General features: G+C 37.5%; 1 protein-coding gene and 1 long non-coding RNA gene across 5 annotated transcripts in view; one reads left to right on the top strand and one right to left on the bottom strand.

Moving 5' to 3' along the window:
* The window catches only part of RGS22 (regulator of G protein signaling 22), a 141,457-nt gene that overhangs the window by 41,787 nt on the left and 74,195 nt on the right, over positions 1–25,475 (bottom strand). For all 4 annotated transcript variants that reach the window (XM_002692801.6, XM_059874374.1, XM_059874373.1 and 1 more), the window contains 4 exons: positions 5,412–5,606; positions 3,436–3,528; positions 1,484–1,656; positions 383–545 (listed from right to left, as the gene is read on the bottom strand). In XM_002692801.6, coding sequence (XP_002692847.2) covers positions 383–545; positions 1,484–1,656; positions 3,436–3,528; positions 5,412–5,606 — 624 coding nt within the window. The remainder of the gene's footprint in view (positions 1–382; positions 546–1,483; positions 1,657–3,435; positions 3,529–5,411; positions 5,607–25,475) is intronic.
* Positions 1–25,475, top strand: part of LOC132342150 (uncharacterized) — a 162,701-nt gene that overhangs the window by 84,094 nt on the left and 53,132 nt on the right. The window lies entirely within an intron of this gene.

Here is a 25,475-nt window from a genome sequence, read left to right as displayed (position 1 = left end):
TTTCTACCCACTGAAAGATGCAAGGACTTTGTTCACCTTGTTTGCCATTTGTCCTGGCACCTAGGACAGTGTCTGGCATTCCACAGGCACCCATATTTGCTGAATGAATGGGTGAGTAGATGAATGATAGTTAATTTTATTCAATAAATCACCTTAATAAATAACAAAGTTTTAATAATATATAATACTTTAGTTTTAAAGTATCTCCCACATTGCAGACATTTGTAGATTATTATGAATACCTAAAAAAAGATATCAGAAGTATCTAACTGATAAGTCATAAAAGCAAAAGAAAAAAGATGACTTTCAGGTTGTTAGCAAAAAGAAATAAATTACTAGTTTTCATACTTAAAATGTAGAAAATACGCTTCCATGTTAATACCTGGTCCTGTTGATACACAGAAGCTGGACTGTTGGGCCCAAAGAAATACTTTTTATTGAGGTATTTGTTTTTTATATATATAGATTTTGCCTCCCTTTGCTTTCGATCTCTGTAAGTTATTCTTCGGAACTGTTCAATGTCTGTCCAGCACATAAGGTCCATGCTAAAATGAAAACAAAGTACAGCCCATCTTATTTCTTTCTTTCAATTCTGTTAAACACCAAACAAGTAATTGATCTGACAGAACTTAGAAAGTGCTGTGTTGAGTAGTTTAACACAACTGATTAGACCATGGAACTAATGAGTACAATACTGTGTCCCGTCCTGGCTAAATATATATATGAATACAAGGAATACTGGGATCAGGAAAGAACCTACCACCATACTGGTAGGGTCTCAGAGTTCTTCCATTAATGATGGACTAGTACTATCAATTTCAAAGATGGAAAAATTCCCACCTATTGCATGTCTATTTGGCAACATGTTAAATTTAGAATAATTATCATCACAAAAAAGGGAAACTATGTATGTGAAATTTGGCTCCCAGGTCTAGCCAGTTTTTCCTAACTTGGGAGAAAATTATTAGAGAAAAATATGATGAATACTTCACTTTATATTAGATAAATGTGTCATAAGGTACCAAGATTCTATGCAGAACTACAATGCTTCATTTGTGTATTAACTAACAAAAGCCACAAAGCAGCACAGTAATTTTAATAGCTCAGTGAAATACAAAAGAGAAGCTTCTCAGAACTAGTAATCAGAGCACTTGTCTAGAAAAACACAAAAGAAAGAAAAGTCAAAATAGGGAAAAATGACATATACTGGTGTTTTAATTTAGCCAGTGCTAAAAGTATCAACAAATATTGTTTGACCACTCAAAATAACATTCTGGAGGCTGCTATTATCAAAATGCAATTCCCAACAAAAAGTTAACCATATACGTTTCAGATAACTATGCTCATTAATTTTTACAGAAATGGGTAAAACCAAGCATCAGATCATTTTTATCATATGTTGAATCAAAACAAGCAGCTTAAAAAATAAGTAGCTTAGAAAATTGTTTTAATCGAGAAATTTTAAAATGGTTATGTTTCTCACCTTGAAGAATGAGCCTCAAGAAACTGACGGAAATGTTCAAACTCCAGTTTGTTGTTAAGCAGTTCATTAAAATTAAAATGCCTATATTCTTCAGGAACCATATTCCAGTATTCTGTGTTTTTAGAGACATGAGGAAGTGGTGAAATACCAGTTCCAATTTCAGAAGTAGTGTCCTAGTGAAATAATACTTTTCATAAAAATCTCTTAAATACAACAAATTACTTTCCAAAGTTAAAGATAAACAAATAAAAATTAATTATCAGGCCAATGGCATTTATCAATTCAATGGTAGAACTGGGTAAAGAATCTAGAATGTGATTCTAACACATCAAATTCTGTTCTGGTCCTTTCCATTCTATTCCCTTCTTTTCAGGAACATTAGTAAACATTTAGTAAACACTTGCTTATAAAATATTAATCTTACTATTTTTGTTGGTATAGAAGTAGTATGTCTTTTGTAATAAAAAGAAAACGAACCGCATACATAGTACCACCACCCAGAGATAACCACCACATTTCTATGTGTATCCATTTGGTCTTTTTTTACACATAACATAATTTATTAAATATGGAAATAGTACTATACAACTATGTGTGGTTTTGTAACTTGGTTCTTTTCCTTAATAATAAATCATGAATATAAAACATTATTTTACCTATAAAATTTTTTAAGTTATAGAGTAATACAAGATACTTTAGATGTAATCACCCTCATAGAACAGTCAATTGTAAGTTATTTTTAAGACCTCTGATGCTTCATGAACAGTTTATAAGCCCTTCATGGCAAAAAGCTAGCGAGGCTTATTCTTTAGAAATCCTTCCTATGTAACTTGCTGAATAATTAATTCACTTTCCTACTTGTTTTTGAAAAACATCAGACCATGAGATAAACTCCTATATTTAAAAAATTTTAATAGGTAGACGTATTATGAATAATATGTTAAAAAAATTTTAAGATATAACTTTATAATATACTATCTTCATGAATTTTTATGTATCCTTTCCAGATATTAATTAGTGGAATTTCAAATAAAGAATTTCTATATGTATAAGGCAAAATCATGAATATACCTAAAAAATAACTTTACTGTCTGTGTAAAAGTTTAAAAGAATAAAGATTTCAGATAGGTAGAAAGTAGAAAGTAAAAAAATCATCTGAAATCTTGTCACTCAGAGCTAACTATCTTTAACATTTTGATGAACATTTTTCCAAATAGCTCTCTTTGCATATATGTATACAAGTAGAAATGCATGTATAATTTTATATGAATAGGATTACATCAGACCAGTGTTTGTTCCCCACATATTTATATAATAACATGTCCTCGGCATTTTCCATGTTAATAAATATGAACCTAAACTGTCATTTTTATGTAGATACACACATTTAATCTTACGGCCTTATGGATCTATCATGGCTTACTTAGATAATCACAAATTTGTAAATTTATATATCAAAACAACACCTGACTATCACAGTCAATCCTATGATCTTTTTATTGACTCCGTTAAAGCCTTTCCATATTTTTCTTTCTTGTTTTGCTTATTGCTGTCACACAACACTTCCTTTTCTGTTTGGAAAACTCAAGTTAATTCTTTTTGTAACTTGACAACAAGTAGAGTTGCTGCCATACAGAAAATAGCCAGTAACATCCAAAGGAATATAACGTGGCTTGAAGACTCTAAGGCAAATGAGTATCTTGGCTCCCTACACGACTTCATCTGCTTTCTTTTTCTGGCTTTGTTGTTAAATAACGTGTCAGTAAAATGTGATACCTGTCATACGCAGCATGTTAGGCAAAGCAGCAGCAGAAAATGGAACTGCCTGCCCCCTACTTTATCATACATGAGCTCCTCAATCAATGATCCCTATTCCCACACACCACCAATACATGCAGTGAAAATCCTCTGCAGGTTAAAATGTTTGTTTTTCTAAGTAGAGAGTTTCTTACCTCAGCTTTCTTGAAAACTGTCTCTTTATGCAAAGCCTGTAGCTTTCTCAAGTATGTGGAATCCAGCTGTCGAGTTTCTTCCACCAGCTCCACCTATAATAAAACAATAACAAAGTTTGTAACATCAAAAGAGTATGCATTATGAAGAAGTGGGGAAAGAATGCACAATTTGCCAATAACAGTGGGCTAAAAAACAAATACACTTGCCAATAAAGTAAGTTAGTGTGGAGGCAAAAGCAGGAAGACCTACATAGTGAAAAACACTAGTTACAGCAAAGTCAGACTGCAAATGCACGTGATAAAACAGAAGATGCATACATGTCTGGGTAATGATACAATGCCACCAAAGACCATTCCTCCTTTCTGGATACCCCGTGTGAAATAACAGACAATGCAAACACATTGGGTGGGTCACATTCCCAGCTTCTATTCATTATAATGGGATAATAGTCATGAAGATTGGAGAAGGCAATGGCAGCCCACTCCAGTACTCTTGCCTGGCAAATCTCATGGACAGAGAAGCCTGGTGGGCTGCAGTCCATGGGGTCGCTAAGAGGCAGACATGACTGAGCGACTTGACATGAAGATAGGCACAGCTAGCTTTAGGGGACCAAATAATCCACAGTAGAAGAAAAAAATGATGGGACTCTACTCAATCATGAAATTAAACCTCACAGCAGGACCCAGCCTTCAGCCTGTGTGCTGCACTGCTTTACACCGTCAGGAGAACAAGATCATTTTCCATTTCTCTACTGCCGGCAAGAATCAGTTTGGCTGACGGAGAACTTCCTGTATTTAATATTTAATTTTGGTTAAATCTCCTTGCTCATCCTTTTTGGGAAAGGGTCCACATAATCCAGTCAGCCGAACTTTTACAGAGGTCCTTTGGGCTGAATTTAAGAAGCTTGTAGAATTAAGAGAAATTTACTTTTCCTTTAAAAAAAGAGCATATAATTTGTCCCAGGCATTTCATAAGAATCACGGCTAATGCCGAAACTTCTTGGTGTTAGGGAAGTTAGCTATAATTCTAAATTACTTTTGTCATCGTGGGACCATATCTCAGATTCATTTTGCTCTATACCATATACTGTATTTAAATCATGACTGGAGAGAAGTTTTCAAAAATTTCATATGATATCCCAATATTCCTAGTGTAAAACATGCATTTCTGTGGTAGAAAGGATGTGAATGTTAATTTTTCAGGACAAAAAGAAATCAGGAATGAAATTTTCATTATTTTGGTCAATGAATTTAATAAGCCATCGTGTTATATTGGTTATAATTCAATAAGGTAAGGGTACATGCAGTAACTTAATATTAAAAATACCCACAAATGGCTTTCATTTGTGATTCAAATTAATCTTCCACACATCAATAAGAATAGTGAAAATATTCAAGCACCTAGACTTAAAATCAGCTCTTTTGGAATGAAAAAAGGTGTGCTGGCACTTTTCTCAAATCAAGCAGTCTGACCTGATGAACATCTGAGAGTGCTTTAAGTCACAGAATGTGTTTTCCACAATACATATGGAATGTTTACATTTTCCATGGGTGTAGTATTTACTGTAACTCATCCAGAATAAAAATACACAGGCTCCTTCCATTAATCAAAATTATTTAAAGCCGCTGCTGAGAAATGGCAAGAAATGACAAAACTAGTATATTATCATGCCACATTTTACTGGTTCACAAGAATCCAAAACTCAGATTTTTCTCTGCTGACATATTTGTAGACAGAATTAAAAATGACATCAATTTTCGTCTTTTGTTAGGAGACAACAGGGAAATGGGGAAAAACTAAGTGAATCAATACTTTCCCTGCCCCAAATTTGTGTCTGCCCAAATCTTAACTCTGAGTTCCTGGCCCATGTGAGACCTTTTTCAGCTTTTCTCTCCTGCAAGTTAACAATGTTGCCTATCATCAGTTTTGCAGTAAACCTGAATGGTTTACACACAGCTGATCAGTGCCACGATACCTTTCTGTAAGCAACTTGGTCTGATTTTATCATCTTTGTCCAAGGCTCAAGAAGGAGGAGGAGGATATATTCTTCTGCTGCATCAAAAAGGTCTTCAAATGGTGGTTGTATTTTCATATAAATTTCTCTTTTCTTTTCCTGTTGAAGTCCAATGTCAAGAGTGGCTGAAGGAGCAATGTATGTAGCAAAAAGATACTAAGGGAGAAGGGGGAGAAAGGAGAGAATATTGGAAGAAACCATATGGTTAGTGGATTCCTCAGCAAGGGCATTTTACAAAAGGTAAGAGAAGGCAAACTAGCTCAAGTAATTTCTTTCTTGAAAGGACGTGTAAAACTACTGAAGACAAAGCAAAGACTTTGCTTTTCATTTTCTTTTCCTATTTCTTTTTTGGCAACTAGTCAAACAGTCAGTGGATCTTGTGTAAGAGTACATGACTTGAATATTCCATTTTTTTTCTCAGGTTACTACTATGTGTTATTATGATTGATTTCGGGTTACGCATCTCCTTTTCCCCTATGTTCATGACATTTCTAACACATTTGTGCTTACTTTACAAAGTAGTTTGAAATACCGTTTTGGAAAAAAGAGGCAAGAATACACCAGGGCTGAAAACTGGCTATCAGTGTTCTAGCTCTAGAGACCCAACAGACTACCTGCCTCACCAACTGAGCTGCACTCTCCATTTGGAGTCCAGTGCTGATGGACATATTGTTCTTTAAGTCTTATATATTTGCCCTAACCCATGCACCTTTTCTGCTTGATAAACTCTGAGTTATTCTTTAAAAACTGATATGGATTTATCCTCTTCTAGGAACACGTCACTCATATCCTTCTCTCAAGATCATACTTTCTACTAGGACACCTATCACACTACAATGTAATTATATATTTATGTGTCTTCTCTTCTAGAACAAGGTCCTTGAGCACAAATATTGTAGCTTAGTTTTCTGTGATTCTCCAACTCCTAAAACTGTTCTTGGTAGAAAGTAGATGCTATAAATGTACTGATTCCACAGAAAAGACTAATCATTTTTGTCTTGGAATAGGGAAGGAAAAAGTTCAGAAACCCTTCCAAAAAAAAAATAAGCTTCTTCCTTAATCTTTAATATGAATCTTTATGATGAGTTGGAGTAAGTCAGACAAGAGAAGGGAGTTGATGATGGATAATTCTAGAAGAAGAAAAATATGGCCCAAGGCATGGAGATCTGAGGAAGTTTTATAACCTATGGAGAGAATCTAGGCTTCAAGTAGATAACTGGCTAAAGGAAAGAGGAGGAGAAGCGGGCAACAGAGGATGACATGGTTGGATGACATCACCGACTCAGTGGACATGAGTTTGAACAAACTGCGAGAGTTAGTGAAGGACAGGGAAGCCTGGTGTGCTGCGGTCCATGGGGTCGCAAAGAGTTGGACATGACTTAGTGAATGAACTACAACAAAAAAAGAGGTAGAATAAGAGAGGATGCTATAAAGGGAGATAAGCTCCAGAGCATGGATATGATCTGTCATCTTTTGGTACTTTGAATTTTTACCTGAAGATATAAAATGAGGAATCTCTGAGGAGTGACATTATTAGGTATGAATTGTAGAAACAAATCACGGTAATATCATATGGATGAAATGGTTTGAGTAGATCAAAATTTAAGGCAGCTTGGAAGTTAAAAATTTTAATAGCCAGACAAAAAATTATAGGCCACCTTCATCTCTTACTTGCTTTTTTGCAATAGCCTCCTAACTGGTCCTCTCAGGTTCTGCTTTGCTTCCTTATGGTCTTTTCTGACCACAGCAAACAGAGAAATTATTTTGTGTATCACTCCTCCATTCAAACTCTCTAGTGACTGCCCATCTCACAAGTACAGCAGCCGAAGTCCTTATAAGTACCTATAATTAGAGTTTGGGGACGTTTCTCAGTGCTGAGAAGACAGGGATTATAGTTCAGGACCTGCCAGTGGGGAAGCCCCTGTAAACACCACAGGCTCTCAAAACATCCTAAGAGCAGGGGTGGGCCAGATACACACTCTGGCCTAGAGTCTTTAAAGTGCCAAGTGAAAATAACTGCTAACCTGTAATTCTATACCTAGGAAAAAGTTCCCCTCTAAAATGAAAAGAAAATAAAGATGTCATAAGTCAGTAAACAAAACCAGAATTCATCACCAGCAGACACACACTAAACAAATACAATCAATTAATTAAAGGGAGGCCCTGGACAAAAGCAGGATAGAACAGAGAACAGCAGAAAACACAAATATTTAGGGAAATACCAATGCATATTGATTGTAAAATATAATAATAATGAATAAGGTCAGAGGAAACAGTAACAGAGCCTAAGAAAAAGAAGTCAGAATTGAAGGTTCAGAATTAAGTGCAATTGAAATGACCAACCATGAAGCTCGCTATAGGCAGAAAAGCAAATGAGGTTAGAGTCAGGGTAGTAATACAATTACAAGCAGGCAGGATATCAAAGAACTAGAAGCAAAAATAAAGGAAAAGCACTGTAAATGGCTAAAAGGGAGGACAAAAAAGTTCAGTATATAATAGGCATTCAATAATACTTGCCAAATAAATGAATGGAAGATAGTTGTCTCAACTGAAATTACAATCTGAAAGGGAAATTTCAGAGTTCAAAAATTTTAAGCTGGAGTACTTCCAAATTATCCTGAATTCTGGTATATGGCAATCCCTATTGTTAGCTTAGAAGAAATGGAGATAAAAGACATTAATATTGGGTAAGTTAAGGGAACACTCTAGCATATAGATTATAAGGATTATTTGTATGGATGTTGAAAAAGCTTCAAAATGAGAAAAGAGAAAAAGTAGGGAGAAATTTCATGAGTCATGTATTGAAATTTTCTAGGAAGATAAAGAGAACTTAAAAGATCTTTAGATAACATTAATGAGGTTAAGGAGAGGGGAAATGAGAAGACAATAGACTTCAAAATTCTTGGAAGTTATTAAAAGATGATACCAGAACCATAGCAGAGAACATCTTTTTCTTCCTAAGTGTTGTGAAAGACAGGAGAAGGGGCATACTTAAGAGTCATTCTGGATATTCTATTTAGTTAGAAATAATAAATTAAATTTGCAATCTGGAAAATCCGTTCCCTAAAACATAGGTTCCTAGCCTGCTGGATTTAATAGTTCAAAGTGAACCATACTCTTCCAAATGATTCTAAAATATTCAAAATGAAAATTTCTTCATACATACACGACAATTTTTTTCTAACCTTGGGAATTGTTTAGAAGAATGACCTAAATCTAACTTGTTTAATAAGCTAAGACTGTATCAGATTGAAATCTACTCTTAAACTTTTCTAAATTAGAAGTTTTAAAAAGTGTACTAATTAAAATAATGTCTATACTAAGGTTGGAGAAGGAAATGGCAACCCACTCCAGTATTCTTGCCTGGGAAATTCTATGGACAGAGGAGCCTGACAGGCTGTGTCCATGGGATCACAGTTAGACAGGACTGAGCAACTGAGCACATACTAAGGCAAGTTAAGAAACGAAGACTAACTTGATGAAATTAACAACATTAAAAATATCTCCAGAATTTGTTTCAGTAATTTCAGATTTACCCAAAGGAAAGTAAACTTGACTCCCCAAATTACATAAGTTAAAATCAGTTCTTGGGGACGTCCCTGGGCGGTCTAGTGGTTGAGAATCCACCTTCCAGTGCAGGAGACACGGGTTCATCCCTGGTCAGGGAACTTGGGGACTGAGATCCCACATGCCCTGGGGCAGATAAGCCTGTGCACTGCATCTACTGACCCAGGCACCTTGGAGCCCAAGCGCCACGGCTAGAAATGCCTGTGCGTCACAACTAAGATCTGATGCAGCCAAATAAATAAATATTAAAATAAAATAAAATCACTCCCTATTTAGCAAAAAAAGAAAAAAAAGTTTTTATTATCGGCGCAGGAATATCTTCTAATGACAAAATAAAGCAACTTCTTTGTCACTGGGTCAGCTACATTCAAAACTGTATTTTAAGAAGACTGACATGCCACATACCAAACTCTTTGTATAGACATCAGAGCGATCCCTTTGATTTAAAAGCATTAACAGTGAAGGGGATAAAGTACAAAAGCAGCTGAAATGGTGACTCCAGTAACAGTGATAGAAGTGGCTGTCAGCTTCTGGAAGACATCCAAATCACTTCCTTCCATTCCCAGTCTTGCCTTCACTCCTAGTGTCTTTTAAGATCTACTACTACCCACAGTCCTATAAGAGACTCTACATGCCGTTTATATACTCTATCATACCTTCTGGAATTTTGCCTTATGATTTTCTTCAGAATGACCTTCACTTCTCCTTGTTGTTCAGTTGCCAAGTCATGTCTGTCCGACTCTTCATTACTCCATGGATGCTGGGCTCCTCTGTCTTCCACTATCTCCCAGAATTTACTCAAATTCATTTCCATTGAGTCAGTGATGCTATCTAATTATCTTATCTTCTGCCACCCTCTTCTCCTTTTGCCTTCAATCTTTCCCAGCATCAGGGTCTTTTCCAATAAATCAGCTCTTTGCATCAGGTGACCAAAATACTGGAGCTTCAGCTTCAGTTTCAGTCCTTCCAATGAATATTCACGGTTGATTTCTTTAGGATTGACTGGTTTGATCTCCTTTCTGTCCAGGGACTCTCAAGAGTCTTCTCCAGCAACACAAAACAAAATCATCAATTCTTAGGTGCTCAGCCTTCTTTATGGACCAGCACTCACATCCATATGTGACTAGGGGAAAAATCATAGCTTTGACTATATGGACTTGGTTGACAAAGTGATGTCTCTGCTTTTTAATATGCTGTCTAGGTTTGTCATCGCTTTCCTTACAATGAGCAAGTGACTTTTAATATCATGGCTGCAGTCACTGTCTGCAGTGATTTTGGAGCCCAAGGAAATAAAATCTGTCACTGCTTTCACTTTTTCCCCTTCTATTTGCCATGAAGTGATGGGACTAGATGCCATGACCTTAGTTTTTTGAATGTTATGTTTCAAGCCAGTTTTTTCACTCTCCTCTTTCATCAAGAGACTCTTTAGTTCCTCTTCACTTTCTTCCATTAGAGTGGTATCACCTGCATATCTAAGGATGTTGATATTTCTTTTCTCCTGGCAATCTTGATTCCAGGGCTTCCCCGGTGGCTCAACAGTAAAGAATCTGTCTGCAATGCCAGAGACATGGCAGGAGACATGGCAGGAGCTGCAGGTTCAATCCCTGGGTTGGGAAGATCCCCTGGAGAAGGAAATGACAACCCATTCCAGTATTCCTGCCTGGAAAATCCCATGGACAGAGGAACCTGTCCATGGGCAGGCTACAGTCCACGGGTCGCAGAAGAATCAGACATGAGTCAGACACAGCTTAACAACAATAACAAATAATACAAGATGTTATTTGTTATTGATTCCAGCTTGTGATTCATCCAGCCCAGCATTTCCCATGATGTACTCTGCATATAAGTTAAATAAGCAGAGTGACAATATATAGTCTTATCATACTCCTTTCCCAATTTGGACCCAGTCAGTTATTCCATGTCCAGTTCTAACTGCTGCTTCTTGATCCACATACAGGTTTCTCAGGAGACAGGTAAGGTGGTCTGGTACTTCCACCTCTTTAAGAATTTTCCACAGACTGTTGTGATCCACACAGTCAAAGGCTTTAGCATAGTCCATGAAACAGAAGTAGATATTTTTCTGGAATTCCCTTGCTTTTTCCATAATCCAATGAATGTTGGCAATTTGATCTCTGGTTCCTTTGCCTCTTCAAAACCCAGCTTGTACATCTGGAAGCTCTCTGTTTACATACTGCTGAAGCCTAGATTGAAGGATTTTTAGCATAACGTTGCTAGCATGTGAAATGAGTGCAATTGTATGGTAACCTGAACATTATTTGGCACTGTCCTTCTTTGGGATTGGAATGAAAACTGACCTTTTCCAGTTCTGTGGCCACTGCTGAGTTTTTCACTTTACCATTTACTATATCAATAGCACAGCTTCCTCTCTGACCATTATTCACCAAGCTTTCCTTTACTTTTAGCACAATCTACAGCTTCTTCTTGCCCTCTAAATAAATTGTGCACCACCACTACTTTCTTACATAGATGGAACTAAAGACTGGCCATCATTTTACCCACACTCTTAAAATACCCTCAATTTCTCCCACCTCAATCTTCTGCTTTGCCAAGGCTCAATTCTGGGCCAGCCTAATAATTTATTCATTTTTCCAATTCTATCCTCAAGAACCCAATAAAATCTGTGATAATTGGTTCCATTATAAATAGACTTTAAAAAACAAAAGCAACAACAAAACCTCAACTGTGACTGCAGAGCTTGGCAGAATTTTGTTTATTTCTCAACTCTGCCATGCTCTTTAAAGCTCTCAACTGTACCCTTATGCTTCTCCATGTTCAGTGGACTTTATCTTCCACTTAACTGGGAAAACCACTGGTATGAATGTCCTCAACTTTCCTCTCAAGAGCTTTCTTCAAAATCTTTCTCTTTCCTCTGATGTTTCAACGGACTTCTTTCCAAGGCTAAATTACTCATTTGTGCTCTTGACTCCACTTTCACATAACACTGCAACACCAATTACACCCTTAACCTACCTTTCTATTGATATCATCTCTTTCCAAATGCTTCAAAGGTATTCAAGCCAAGCATCTCTCCCCTTCTTAAATATTTTCCCTATTTTGTCCACAAATATCACCCCCTTTCTCTCTTTCCCTTTCCTACAAAACTTCATCCTTCCTTTTCTCTCATTCCTCAATCTATTGCAATCCGGTTCTCATGCCAATGAAACTGATGCCCAAGTCCTCAAAGAACTACATAACTGCCAGTTCAATAGTTTCCCTCCTTAATCTTCACCCTACTTGACTCCTTACACAGCTTTAACACGGTTGACTCTCCCCTGCCTTCAACACTTTCTCCAAATTCTCTGCCAATTTCCATTCTTAGGCTCCTGTGTTGATTCCTCTTTATCCATATCTCTGCCTCCTACAAAGAAATCATTCTTTAAAGTCCTATGTTCAACTTTTAATATATTTTCTTCTTAATTCACATTCTCTCAGTTTCTGACACATGCCAGGCACTCTCTCAAAGGACTTGGGTGCTCTATGACTTCTCTGTACTCCACCCTCATCTTCTCTTCCCCTTTGCTGAGCTTCTATTAAATATTTATCCTAAGGGACTGAGTCTTCCTTGACTCCTGAAGTCTGGCTTAGGTATGATTCTTATGTGTGCTCATAGGACCTCTATCTGTATGTTTCTCCCACTGCACCATAAACTCTGTGAAGACATATTTGATCTCCTTTATTACTGTATCCCTACCAGCTACCATAATGCTAAATTTAGAATGAATGAATGAATGAAAGACTTCATGCATTCTCATAGACTTAACAATCAACTCTATGTGGAAGAAACCCAAATATATACAACTTTAGACCTGATTTCCTTCCTGAACTGAAAACCTTGGCTAAGAGCTGTCTACTTGCTATAACTACATGGATAGCCTATGGACCCTCAAACTCAATGACTGAGTAATATAACTCATTATCTATTCTCCCAAGCCTCTCTGGGTTTTGAGTATTCATTACTTAACATATCATTCACAGAACCGTCTTTGACCTTTTCCCACTTTCCTCTCCTCCCTCTCAAATGCCAATCCTATAAATTTAATTCTCTACACTAAAACAATGAGAAACTGACAAGTATAAAAATATAAAGAGGAAATAAGGGGCAGCAGTTCCATCCCACCAAAAACAATAAAATGCTGTCTTCTGGTCAAGCTCAATCAGACCGTTTTCAGGTCACTTCCTGCTTCCTGACCTCAAACTCATACTGTGCTCTATAAAGCCACAGGCGTCCATGTACACTTGATGTTGTCTTTCGTCTATTTTGTTCCAGTTTTACTGGGATATAATTGACCCGTAGCACTGTAAAAATTTAAGCTGTACAGCATAATGATTTGAGTTACCTATATCAGGAAATAATTACTACAGTAATTATTAACAGTAAGTTAACATCCATCATCTCAGATAGAAACAAAAAGAAAATAAAAAGAATTTTTTCCTTGTGATGAGAACTATTAGTGTCTACTGTCTTAATTTTCATATATATTATATAGCAACATTAACTATAGTCACCACGGTGCATATTACATCCCTAGACTTTATTTATCTCACAACTGGAAATTTGTCCCTTTTGTCCACCCTCATCCAATTTTCCCTCCCCATACCACCCACTTCCAATGACCACAAATCTGATCTCTTTCTGTGAGTCTCTGTTTTTCACAAATGATTTAACTGCATATCTCAGTGTCTCAAGGAGCTACAGTTAGGGTGCCATGTGACTTCATTCTAGTTTAAGCCTACTGTCCTGGTATAATTATTACTAGTTTCCTTTTTATTTTCAAAAGAATCTTGGTTTAGATGATAAATTATATGGTCTCTCCATATTTAACTGCCACCAGTTTTATAAAATTAAAGTTTCTCTGAAACAAGATTCCCAGAAGTGCTGAGCACTTATTTAAAGCTAAAAATAAAGAAAGGCAGAATATTCCTTTCTATGAAACATGCATCTGTCTAATTTGCAATCATATGAATTGAATAGCTGAAGCTACTGAAGCTATGAATTGAATATCAAAAGCCAAAATCCCAAAACTGGAATATTTTATGTGAAAGTTGGATTGAAGCTTTACAGACTTCCCTATTAAGAATAAATGCTCTAAATGAAAATCTTAAAAGGAATTTTAAAACACTGCCCCTCTCTGATCATACCTAAACCTAGGTATTTGCCCTCCCACTTTTTGTTTGTTTTCTTGCAGCTAGTTTATCAGAACACTGTTCATTATCACCTAAATAACTTTTCTTTGATCAAGTATCAGCCCCTGCTATGATAATCCTAGCTAGCATAATGATATCCCCTAGCATATGATAATCCCCTGCTAGCATAATCCTGACGAGTAATACACCCCCCTCGCCTTCCAGATTCTTCACCAGTTTTATTATAAAATCACAGAACTGGAAGCCTTAGAAAGGGGTTGGAAGTCTACACTGTGCAGCTTTACTGGCTTCCTCTGAGGCTTGGTCTCTGGTCTCTCCCTCTTCCTCACCTCCCAAGGTGGGTGGGGACAAAGACGGTTAAGGGGGTAAAGAGAAGAAAATTGATCTGTCAGTCCTTAATAAGGCCAAACAATAAGTCTATAGTACATTCAACTTAATTTTGCCATTAAAATCTGAGAATGTCTTTCTATGTTTCTAATAATCCAGAGATAATCTTTAGGTGGATAACTGACCAACTGATAATATATAACAAACACATATATATAACAAAATATATAACAAAGGGATACAATCATATATATGAAAAAAAATTAAAAAGTTGACACCTTTTGTTGTTTAGTTGCAAAGTCCTGTCATACTCTTTGTGAACCCATGGACTGTGGGGGGCACCCCCCCCTGGGGGCCCCGGCCCCCCCCCCCACCTCACCAGGCTCCTCTGTCCATGGAATTCTCCAGACAAGAACACTGGAGTGGGTAGCCATTTCCTTCTCCAGGGGATCTTCCCCAACCAGGGATCGAACCTGTGTCTCCTGCATTCACAGGCAAAGTCTTTACTGCTGAGCCACCAGGGAAGCCAACAACACCTTTAAGATCTCTATAAAGATGGTGCAAATCATTTTTAAGTTGATGTAAACTGACTTTAAAATGGAATATAAAGATTATGGTCTATTATACCTAATAAACAATATAGTCTAATTATGGGTTAGAAGAGGCTTCCCTGGTGGCTCAGATGGTAAGGAACCTTGCCTGCAATGCAAGAGACCTGGGTTTGATTGCTGCATCAGGAAGATGCCCTGGACAAAGGAACAGCAACCCACTCCAGTATTCTTGCCTAAAGGATTCCATGGACAGAGGAGCCTGGTGGGCTATAGCCCACGGGGTCGCAAAGAGTCCACCACAACTGAGTGACTAACACACACATATGGGTTAGAAACTCACTGTTTAAGAATCCTGGATCACTTGCTTTTTACTGGCCACCCAGTTTGTCCTTTCTAGCCACTGAGGAAATAACAATGTAGCTAATGTTGGAGGAGAAAAAGCTCCCTTCATATCAGAGTCAGCTACTCTGACTCACATTAAAGCTGAGATTCACTCAAGGCACAGCTGTGGCCTACATGATTCCAATTTAAACACTAACCTGTGATGCTTTAACAACCCAGCAGGGAAGTTTTTGAGAAGGGATACAAGCACTGCCTGTCTGTGATCAGACTGCCTGGCACTGCACTCAGCATGGCTCTCTCTAGACCTCATCTCTCCTGGAGACACTCAAAGGTTATGTAATCAGGAAATGCACCACGGGCGGCTTGCCCGGCCCTGCTCTACACCTGTGTCTGTGACTCACTCTCTTGGCATCTGTATCGGATATGGGGGGAAAAAAATCAACGCCTCCCCCTGAAACATGTCTTAGGGTCTTGAAATTCTGGAAGTTAATTTTCTTGTTTAGCTAAACTCTCAAGCCTATGATGAAAAAATAGATGGAGGATAGATACCTTGGAGACAGGAGGAAGAATGGAATTGGAGAGTGGAATGGTGAAACAAACTGGGAGAAAAGAAGAGAGAAAGAGAAAGGGAGGAAGGGGAGGGAGGGAAACATTTTGATAAATGTTTGTCTTCTAAAGGATAGTGAGATGACAAACAGATTTACTCTGAATACACATTAGCTTTTTGGAATTATAGGGAAAAATATAAAAATGTTTGTTTGCCTCTTCAAGGAAATCGCAGATGCTTCATTACTTAGAGCTAATATCCTGAACACAACAGCTGTACTGCACTACATAGGAGATGGCTCAAATTAAAATATGACATTTCCCGTTGCAATTTATATTTTTTCCAATGCTAAGATATTTTCTGTGCAAGATTTCAGAATTGCCACTTAATAGTTTTCAAAATCAAGCGTGTTATGAGCATATTCTTGGATGAAAGTAGACCCCAATCTCCTTTTAAATATATCACAATGCATTCCAGGCTTGGTATTCCAATATTTTATTGATTCTCATGGACCCTGGAACATATTGATGCTTTCTTACTGCATCATAAAGTCTAGATGAACATACTTGAGGAAGGAGAATTTGGGGTTTATTGAGTTTATTCTTGTTTTTTACAGTGTAAAAAAAAAAAATGAAACAACTTCCAAAACTATCTGTGCTATTTGGATTTATTTTTGTACCAAAGACTAAATGATGACAGCTCTGGGGTTAGATTCCAATTATCATGCTGTAGAAGCACCCAGCAAAGTACTCTCACTGTGCCAAAGGTGAGCACAGTCTTTGGGAAAGCATCTTTTCCATAAGTAGGGGCCATTTGATGAGCTGCAGCTTGACACTCATCTGTGTTCCAATGAAAATAAGAACGATTTCTGTGTAGCCTTAAAAGGCAAAGTCAAGACTAACACCAAATGTTGTAGCACATGTGTTGATTTGCTATGTTACATTTCAGCTGTTAGTTATGTTAATGGAACAGTTTCACATAATTCGTCTTAATGTATTTATTTTAATGATCATATATATATGTATCTTTCCCTGATTGCCTGGTAACACTGATTGCATGATGTTCTGCTGTCACCACCAGGCCAGGGCTGGAAGTAAGAAAAAAGAGAAATGTAAAATTTCAACTGCAGAACTGTATGACGTAAAATGAGTCCCTCAGTACACTAGATACAAGATGTGTAAAAACCTATATGCTGTGAGATCTTAACACCTGACTACAGGACAACAAGCAGAGCATACCATCAGGTTAATAAAACCAGGGACATCTAAAAAGTAGATTTTCAAAATAACCTATTAAAGTATTCCAAAAATTAGGAGAAAACATTCAGGCTTCAGCATTCAGTGTCATTAGCAAGTCCTTTTTTCTTAGATCCATTACTCCACTGCAGTGGTAAAAGAAGGAAATCTAATCATGTAAAGCTACACAAAGATATGTATCTTTCACTGTCTTCTATTAATAGTAATTGTCCAACTGCCCACCAAGAGAGTGGAGGAACTGTAAAGCTGTCTGCTGTTGCTATTTCCTTCGACTTACTGGGAGGTAGCATTAGGGTCCTGCCAGATGGACTAACAGGGTGGTATCAAAGACCTCGCTAGCCCCTGGGAAGAAGAAATAGCCCATAAAACCCATGGCACTATTAGATATACTCAAAAGACGAAAACAACTTTAGCTACTAAAATATACGAAGATTTTCCTTTCCCCCAGTTTATACTAAAGAAATTGTGCGGGCTCTGCAGAGTCTAGAGCAAAGATAATACTCTTTGGTAGGTGCAGGCGACGGGTTCGTAGGCATTCTCTAACGGGTAGAGGAAATTATTTGACAGTGAAGGGTCAGGGTCTCCAGGAATAACATTACAGAAACATAAGGCTGAGAGGATCAGAGTGATCCTTTTCCCCTGTCATTCTCTCTTCCTCTATTGTGTGCTGCAGCCAACTCACAAAAGCTAATTCATGAATTTTCAGGTATTTACTGAATGGGGTTGTTAAATTCAATCACTATCAAAAATTGTATAAACTTACAATTATATAAATTACATTAAAAACAAAGATAACAAATACTCAAAACCCATTACTTCCTCATGATTTCACTGTCTTAGGACTGTCCACTCTCTTGAGGTTATTTACCACTACTCTGTCTGGTGAGAATACTACATACTGGTGGCTGCTGGGCCTCTCCTCCCAACTCTGGGCTCAGTAATGCCTCGTGGGAGCTTGAAATCATCCACGGGGACAGTATTTACACCCTGGAGATCAGCAAATGCTACAAATCAGGGCTGCTTCGCTGCCACTCAGAGAGGTGGTTATTAAACATTTATCATCATACCACTGACTATAAGGCAAAGATATTTCACTTTTCCTGTCAGGATTACTAAAGAAAGAGAAATAAAGTTGGAAAAAAGCAAATGACACCAACTAATTCAAATGCTGGAGGCAAAGCCACATACCAGAATATACTAATTCAGGCCAGAATGTGCCAATTTATAACACAGTTTACTTCAGTAATGTTTAACTGGCGTCCATCTGTAAAAATAAGGCTACAGTAAAGTTCTTTTTCATAGTTAAAAGTCAAACTACAAGAGCAGGACAAGTAAGTTTTTCTTTGAAATTGTTTACATTCTGAATAGTCTTTATTTAGAAAATGGCAAAGTTAAGCTTCAAATGTTAAATTTAACTTCAGTCTGATTAGTAAATCAGAATAGGTAAGAGTTTAGTTGGGAAGAGCTTGTTAATGTGTCCTCATGAGAAAGTACAAGGAGCAGCTACAAAGAAGAACCATTAAAACATAATGAGAAATAAAACTGGTACTAATGGATCTTGATGTAGTGTCTGGACCCCGAAGAGACCAAGATCACTTCACAGACAATCGCAGAACACAACAGAACAGATGTCCACTACATTGTAATAACAACAAAAAACCATATTACTGTACTTGAAGGCAAACAGCAAGTAACGTGGGATCTTCTCAACTGAGCTCAATAATTCCATCCTTGGAATTCATATAAAAAAAATGAAATGAAACTGTGCTCCAAAAAGCTAAAGGCAAAGAGTCCCTGGAGGGGTTTATAAAAGGAATGTAAATGCCTTGATATGGGACACTTTCAGAAATCACAAAATATTTACTTCAACAAAAAGAAAAGTCTGTTTTCATAACTTCACAGCTCTAGCAGCATAGAACATCATTATCTGAGTTCATATGAGGCAGAAAAAAGAAAATAACGAGCAAGTTCAAGCAATCCAATTTTTTTTTCTGTAAAAGGAGGAAAAAATGATGATTTTTAATGACCTCTCATATCCCACAAGAAACTCAAAAACATTACTGAGGAGCTATGCCGAGAGGGAATAAATTACAGATGGAGCTTTCCACAAATGGATTTTTATGTGAAGGACATTGGGGTTTTTCAATTAGGAATCTTAAAGATGAGATCTAGAGATTGCAACATCCTGATACTGAGGCAAACTACTGCAGAGATCAACATGAGACAGAGTTGCACAAAAATGATAATGTGATGACAATCAAACACAGAATTTCTGGCAAGTACTCTGACTCTAGTAAGTAGAATTCAACGCAGAAGAGAACCTAAGAAAATGCCAATAGGATATAAGTGTAAAACAAACTTGAATCATCTTGGACAGAAAGAAAAATCAAAAGGAAAAACAACATGTTAAGTAAAGCCAAAAACAAACCACAAGCTCAAGGGACAAAATAGACTAGGCTTAAGACTGATTTGGGCCATTGCTTAAGGTATTTTAAGCAAAACTGATTAAGTATATGATGGAATAAAATCACAAAAAGAATTATTACTAAGGCATTTAGGAAACCTAAGCAACAAATAAGGATTTTATTTTCTATAATTTTTTAATTCATTTAAAAAAAACATTTTAACAGACAAAAGCAATATATATATATATTTTTTGAAACTAATGGAATTATTTAGCCTTTAATAAAAATAATTCCTTGAAAAGTGAACAGAGAATACTTCAATGAGAAAAGTATTATATTATTAACATTTTTGGCCTAAAAATCCTGCCTCACAGAGAAGCTAATCCATGCCAACAAAGTATAAAAAACTGATACTAAAACCAGCATATTGAGGAATTACTTTACAGTGAGAAAATCAACCACCAAACAGGTGGGATATTGACATTCACCAGCACAGCACCTTGGAAAGCATGCTCAAGTGTAGTAGGTTGCTTCGAGTCAGAATAAGTGAAGTTAACTATGCTTCTATGAATTTCTTTCTTTCCGGAGCTATCAGGCTGACACTGTGCACACAGGAGCAGCTGGCTGAGTACAGCACTTCAAGTGCAAGGTCAAGGACTAGTCTGTGACACCTCCCTTTCTGGATGCTGCTGCTGACCAAAGCCTGTTCTTACCTGGGACTCTTCTCCTTTAGATGTACAGGTACATTCATTACAAGTGTTAAGACCTATGAAGCCATTCTGTCTCTAGACAACTGCTCATATCCCTTCTGAATTAGTACACACTGATTTAACAGTGTAAGTTTCAGAAAGCAACCTTGTTTCTGAGTTCAGTGAGGAGGGAGGAGACACAGAGATTTCACTGTTGCTCCAGTGAAGCTTGTAAAAAGCTCCTTATTAACAGCAATCTTAGACTATAAACATAGCATGTCTGGAAAGTCAGGATTTTGATCACTGTTGAAGCTGGGTGATGGTACATAGGGCTCATTAAGTTATTTTATCAACATTTTTTTTAAAAAATTAAAAACACCTGGCTGGTAGTCATTTATAAATAATCAATTATTATCTATAATTAGGTTCATACTAATAATATATTGCTAAGAATGTAAGCCTGCCAATGACTTCATTCAGTCCTTCAAAAATACTACAGCACCTCTTACATGATGCAGCTTCAGTTCTGAATACACAAGGTGAAGAAAGCAGACTGTCTTCTTGGAACTTATAGTCCAGTGGCGGAAAATGCTAACGGTGAAATCTGATATTCAGTATTGACAACATTTTAAGATATCAAAGTGAAAAGTTAAACACGGTAACCACTAGCGGTAAAGAATCTGCCTGCAATGCGGGAGACTCAGGTTTGATCCCTGCAGAAGGGAACGGCAACCCATTCCAGTATTCTTGCCTGGAGAATTCCATGGACAGAGGAGCCTGGTAAGCTACAGTCCATGGGGTCACAAAGAGTCGGACATGACTTACCGACCAACACTTTCACGTTCACACTTTCAATAGATTTGTTCAATAAATAAACAGAGACTTCTTAGTATAGAGTCTGGAGTCAAACCTTGGTTCTAATTCCAAGTTCACTTAACCACCAAACGGAAAGTCTTGCCTTAGGAAATTACTCAGCTTCTCTAACAAGTCTATAAAATGGACAAACACTAATATCTACCTCTTAGAACTGTCCAAGAACTAAATAAAATTACCCATGTAAAGTGATTTCCATAGAACCCGACAGATAGTTAACATTAAATAAATGAAGGTCAGGTACACTGATAATTATGGTTTAGAGAAGTTCAGGTGTTGATTTTTCTGGAAACAAAAGGATTGAAAGAGGATGTTTTTTGGTCCATAATCCTATAATATTCAGACTCTTAGGACTGAACACAGGTAGCTGGCATCAACATCAGGAACAGGTGGAACGAATGAATAACTGTGAGTCAGAAAGCTGGCTGCCACACGTGTGCTTCCTGAGTCCGCTAGCAAGTGCCGCAAGATGGGAAGCAAGACGAGAACCCTGTGGATTCCGTGCTCAGTGACTCATAGTGCTCAAAGAGTCCAAGCCCCGCTGCTACTTGAGACACCATCTCTCTGGTAACAAAAACAAATAATGTAACACCGCCTGAATAACAACAGCCCTGACACTCACAAACAACCTAATTATAAAGACACTGAAATTTACCATGGAGCATTAAAGAGGTGCATGATTTTCCACATTTAATCATCACCCCAACCTTCCTCCTCACCCATGCCCATTCATCTTTCAAGAAACACAGCTTGATTCTTCATACTGCCGCTGTATGAAGAAATAATGATCTCTGTTAGTGCACCTGAAAATACACCATGAGGCGAGAGAAGGAGCACTTAGCTCATAGCACTTTAATAAAAATGTCAGGACCACCCTGAAGTCTTTAAGTCCTGCAAATGCCAGGCAAAGAGAGGAGCTAAACAATTAAGGTAATGGCTGACAGCAAGCAAAGGAAAAACTAAGCTGATTATCAAAAAAAAAAAAATCTTCAACACTGCCTCTCTTATGCCATAAAATTTTTTTCAAAGGAATCTGTGGTAACACCCAAGGTTTCGGTTACCTAAAATTAGCTCAGGCTTCATTGGAAAACATTGTCAGGATAATGAAAATTTTATAGAGAAAAAGCTACAGTCTCATCTTTCTCAATCTTTCTAGGACTCTCTGGAAAAACAGGCAAAAAAGAGCACATTCTTGAACTTTGACAGCATTTGGGTGATAGCACCTGTATGGGCTTTGTTTCCAAAGTGCTCCCAGCATGGATCAGAGCCTTGTGTATAGAACTGTTTGATAAATGCTTGTGGAAATATCTAGAATGTTTTTAGGCTAGAGCAAATGTGCCTGTAATTGCTGGTCTAAGTGCTATGCAGTTCACATTTATTTCTTGTTTCCACAGTAATAGAAAACGGAGCAGGAACAAAGGGGTCAAATACATGGACATTCCTATAGAATCCTGAGGTAGGGCACAACTTGGAATGAACTTCATTTGGATCCACACTGTGCCTGAGATGACCCAATGGAAAAGATAAATGATTGGGGGCCAGAGAGGATGAGAAGGATAGCAGTAAATAATTGTTAAATGAGTATATTAATGAATTCTGCATTATTATTATATTGTAACTTATGGCTTCCTAAAAATATCAACAGACAGTATGGGTCTGATGACATTAACTTAGTTTTTTGGTTTCCTTTCTCTAAATGTAAGAGCCAACCCTTATAGACCCTGGGCACGTAGGGGTAGTTACTCAGATGGACTTATTTGCCCGGGGACCAACCAGCTGATTGCTTTGTAGGGACACAGAAGCACAAGAGTCAATCATCACTTACTACAAGCATTCGGCCACATATTTCCAAGCTGTCAGATTACTGGGTGGTGATGCCAGGAATGGAACTTGCAAATGTCAAGATTTCATGTAGTATGATTAAAGATGATGGAAAGATATGAGATTTTGTCTAAAGTTACTGATATAAATAAAACTGGACAGTATAAGTTTTTTGTTTGAAAAGTTGTCACCCAAAAAACAGATTTATTTTGTATTGCTTCACAGGGTAGGAATATGACCAAAGGATAAGTTTTTGACTCAAAAATGAAAAAAAAAAAGTAAATAGCTCCTTCCCTTCTTCAAGTATCTGAAAAGAAGTTGATTTTTTTTTTTTTTTTAATGATAACCAACATTTATCTGCTGGTAAAGAAGGAACTTATGTAATTTTCACTTAAGATGCCATTCCCTGGAAAAGGAAATAGCTACCCACTCCAGTATTCTTGCCTGGAGAATTCCATGGACAGAGCCTGGCAGGCTACATGCCAGGAGGGGTTGCAAAGAGTTGGACACAGCTGAGTGACTTTCCCCTCCCCTAAGATGCCACTATCTCGTTTTATTTTAAACCTGGCTGACGTACCTCCATTTGTAATTATCTCTCTCCCCCACTACAGAGTAAGCTCTTTAAGCTGAGAACTTTGTCCTAATCATATCTGTATTCACAGAACATTACTTGGCACATAGCAGGCTCTCTGCTAATTAATTAAGTAACAATATTATAAAATATAGTTTACAAGGTTGTAGTTCTATGAAAAATGTTTTAAGTGATATTTTGAATCTCAGAATAAATTATAGTATTTAGTTGAATGAATAGCTATTGGTTTAGGAATTACTGTTCTTCCATCTTATTTGCTTCAGTTTCTTCAAATTCCTGTCTTCCTTCCCCATTAACCAGGTAATTGATAGAACTTTAAGTTCAGTTCAGTTCAGTCGCTCAGTTGTGTCCGACTCTTTGCGACCCCATGAACTACAGCACGCCAGGCCTCCCTGTCTGTCACCAACTCCTGGAGTCCACCCAAACTCATGTCCATTGAGTTGGTGATGCCATCCAACCATGTCATCCTCTGTTGTCCCCTTCTCCTGCCTTCAATCTTTCCCAACATCAGGGTCTCTTCAAATGAGTCAGCTTTCCGCATCAGGTGGCCAAAATATTGCAGTTTCGGCTTCAACATCAGTCCTTCCAATGAACACCCAGGGCTGATCTCCTTCAGGATGGAGTGGTTGGATCTCCTTGCAGTCCAAGGGACTCTCAAGAGTCTTCTCCAACACCATAGTTCAAAAGCATCTATTCTTCGGCGCTCAGCTTTCTTTATAGTCCAACTCTCACATCCATACATGACCACTGGAAAAACCATAGCCTTGACTAGATGAACCTTTGTTGGCAAAGTAATATGTCTCTGCTTTTGAATATGCTATCTAGGTTGGTCATAACTTTACTTCCAAGGAGTAAGCGTCTTTTAATTTCCTGGCTGCAATCACCATCTGCAGTGATTTTGGAGCCCCCCAAAATAAAGTCAGCCACTGTTTCTACTGTTTCCCCATCTGTTTCCCATGAAGTGATGGGACCAGATGCCATGATCTTAGTTTTCTGAATGTTGAGCTTTAAGCCAACTTTTTCACTCTCCTCTTTCACTTTCATCAAGAGGCTCTTTAGTTGTTCTTCACTTTCTGCCATAAGGGTGGTGTCATCTGCATATCTGAGGTTAACATTAAGTCGTGACTCTAATAATACCTACTTACTTCAGAGTGCTCTGCATTAAACTACAAAATATTTTCACCTACATTATCTAATGCAGACCTTACCAAGTCCTCTGAGATAGACATGAGGTTTTATACGTAGAGCGGGGAAGGCAAAGTATAGCAATGAAGTAGGTTCTGCACCTCAAGTTTGAGCTTAATTTTGTTCCCAGCTATGAAATACTAGCAAGGGTAATATTTCAGAGATCTAGATTCTTCTTTATCTATAAAAATAGGTTACAAATGCTTCACATCCTAGGCATTCCCTGATGGCTCAGATGGTAAAGAATCTGCCTGCAATGCAGGAGACCCGGGTTCATTCCCTGGGTTAGGAAGATTCCCGGGAGAAGCGAATGGCTACCCACTCCAGTATTCTTGCCTGGAAAATTCCATGGACAGAGGAGCCTGGCTGGCTACAGTCTGTGGGGTCTCAAAGAGTTGGACACGACTGAGCAACTAACATTTTCACTTCACATTTTTACTATGGGTATTAAATTAGAAAATACATGACCACCTCTTGTAGAGACTCAAAAAACATACCTTTTTTTGGTATGTTGCCAGGTTAGATTACTTGAAAATTTTTTCTCTATAAACTGCCTAGAAATATTGGTAAAGTATAACTAATATCCTATTAAATGCATAGCTGGGGTAATAAGGAAAATTACCATGGGTCAAAATTAAGGAGTGTACTGAAAACCAGGGTGCTAAACATGAGCTGATAATGAGACAACTACAGGGTGAGTTAAG

Source organism: Bos taurus, chromosome 14, assembly GCF_002263795.3.
Source record: "Bos taurus isolate L1 Dominette 01449 registration number 42190680 breed Hereford chromosome 14, ARS-UCD2.0, whole genome shotgun sequence".
Lineage (NCBI taxonomy): Eukaryota > Metazoa > Chordata > Mammalia > Artiodactyla > Bovidae > Bos > Bos taurus.
This window is presented reverse-complemented; position numbering and strand designations above follow the sequence as displayed.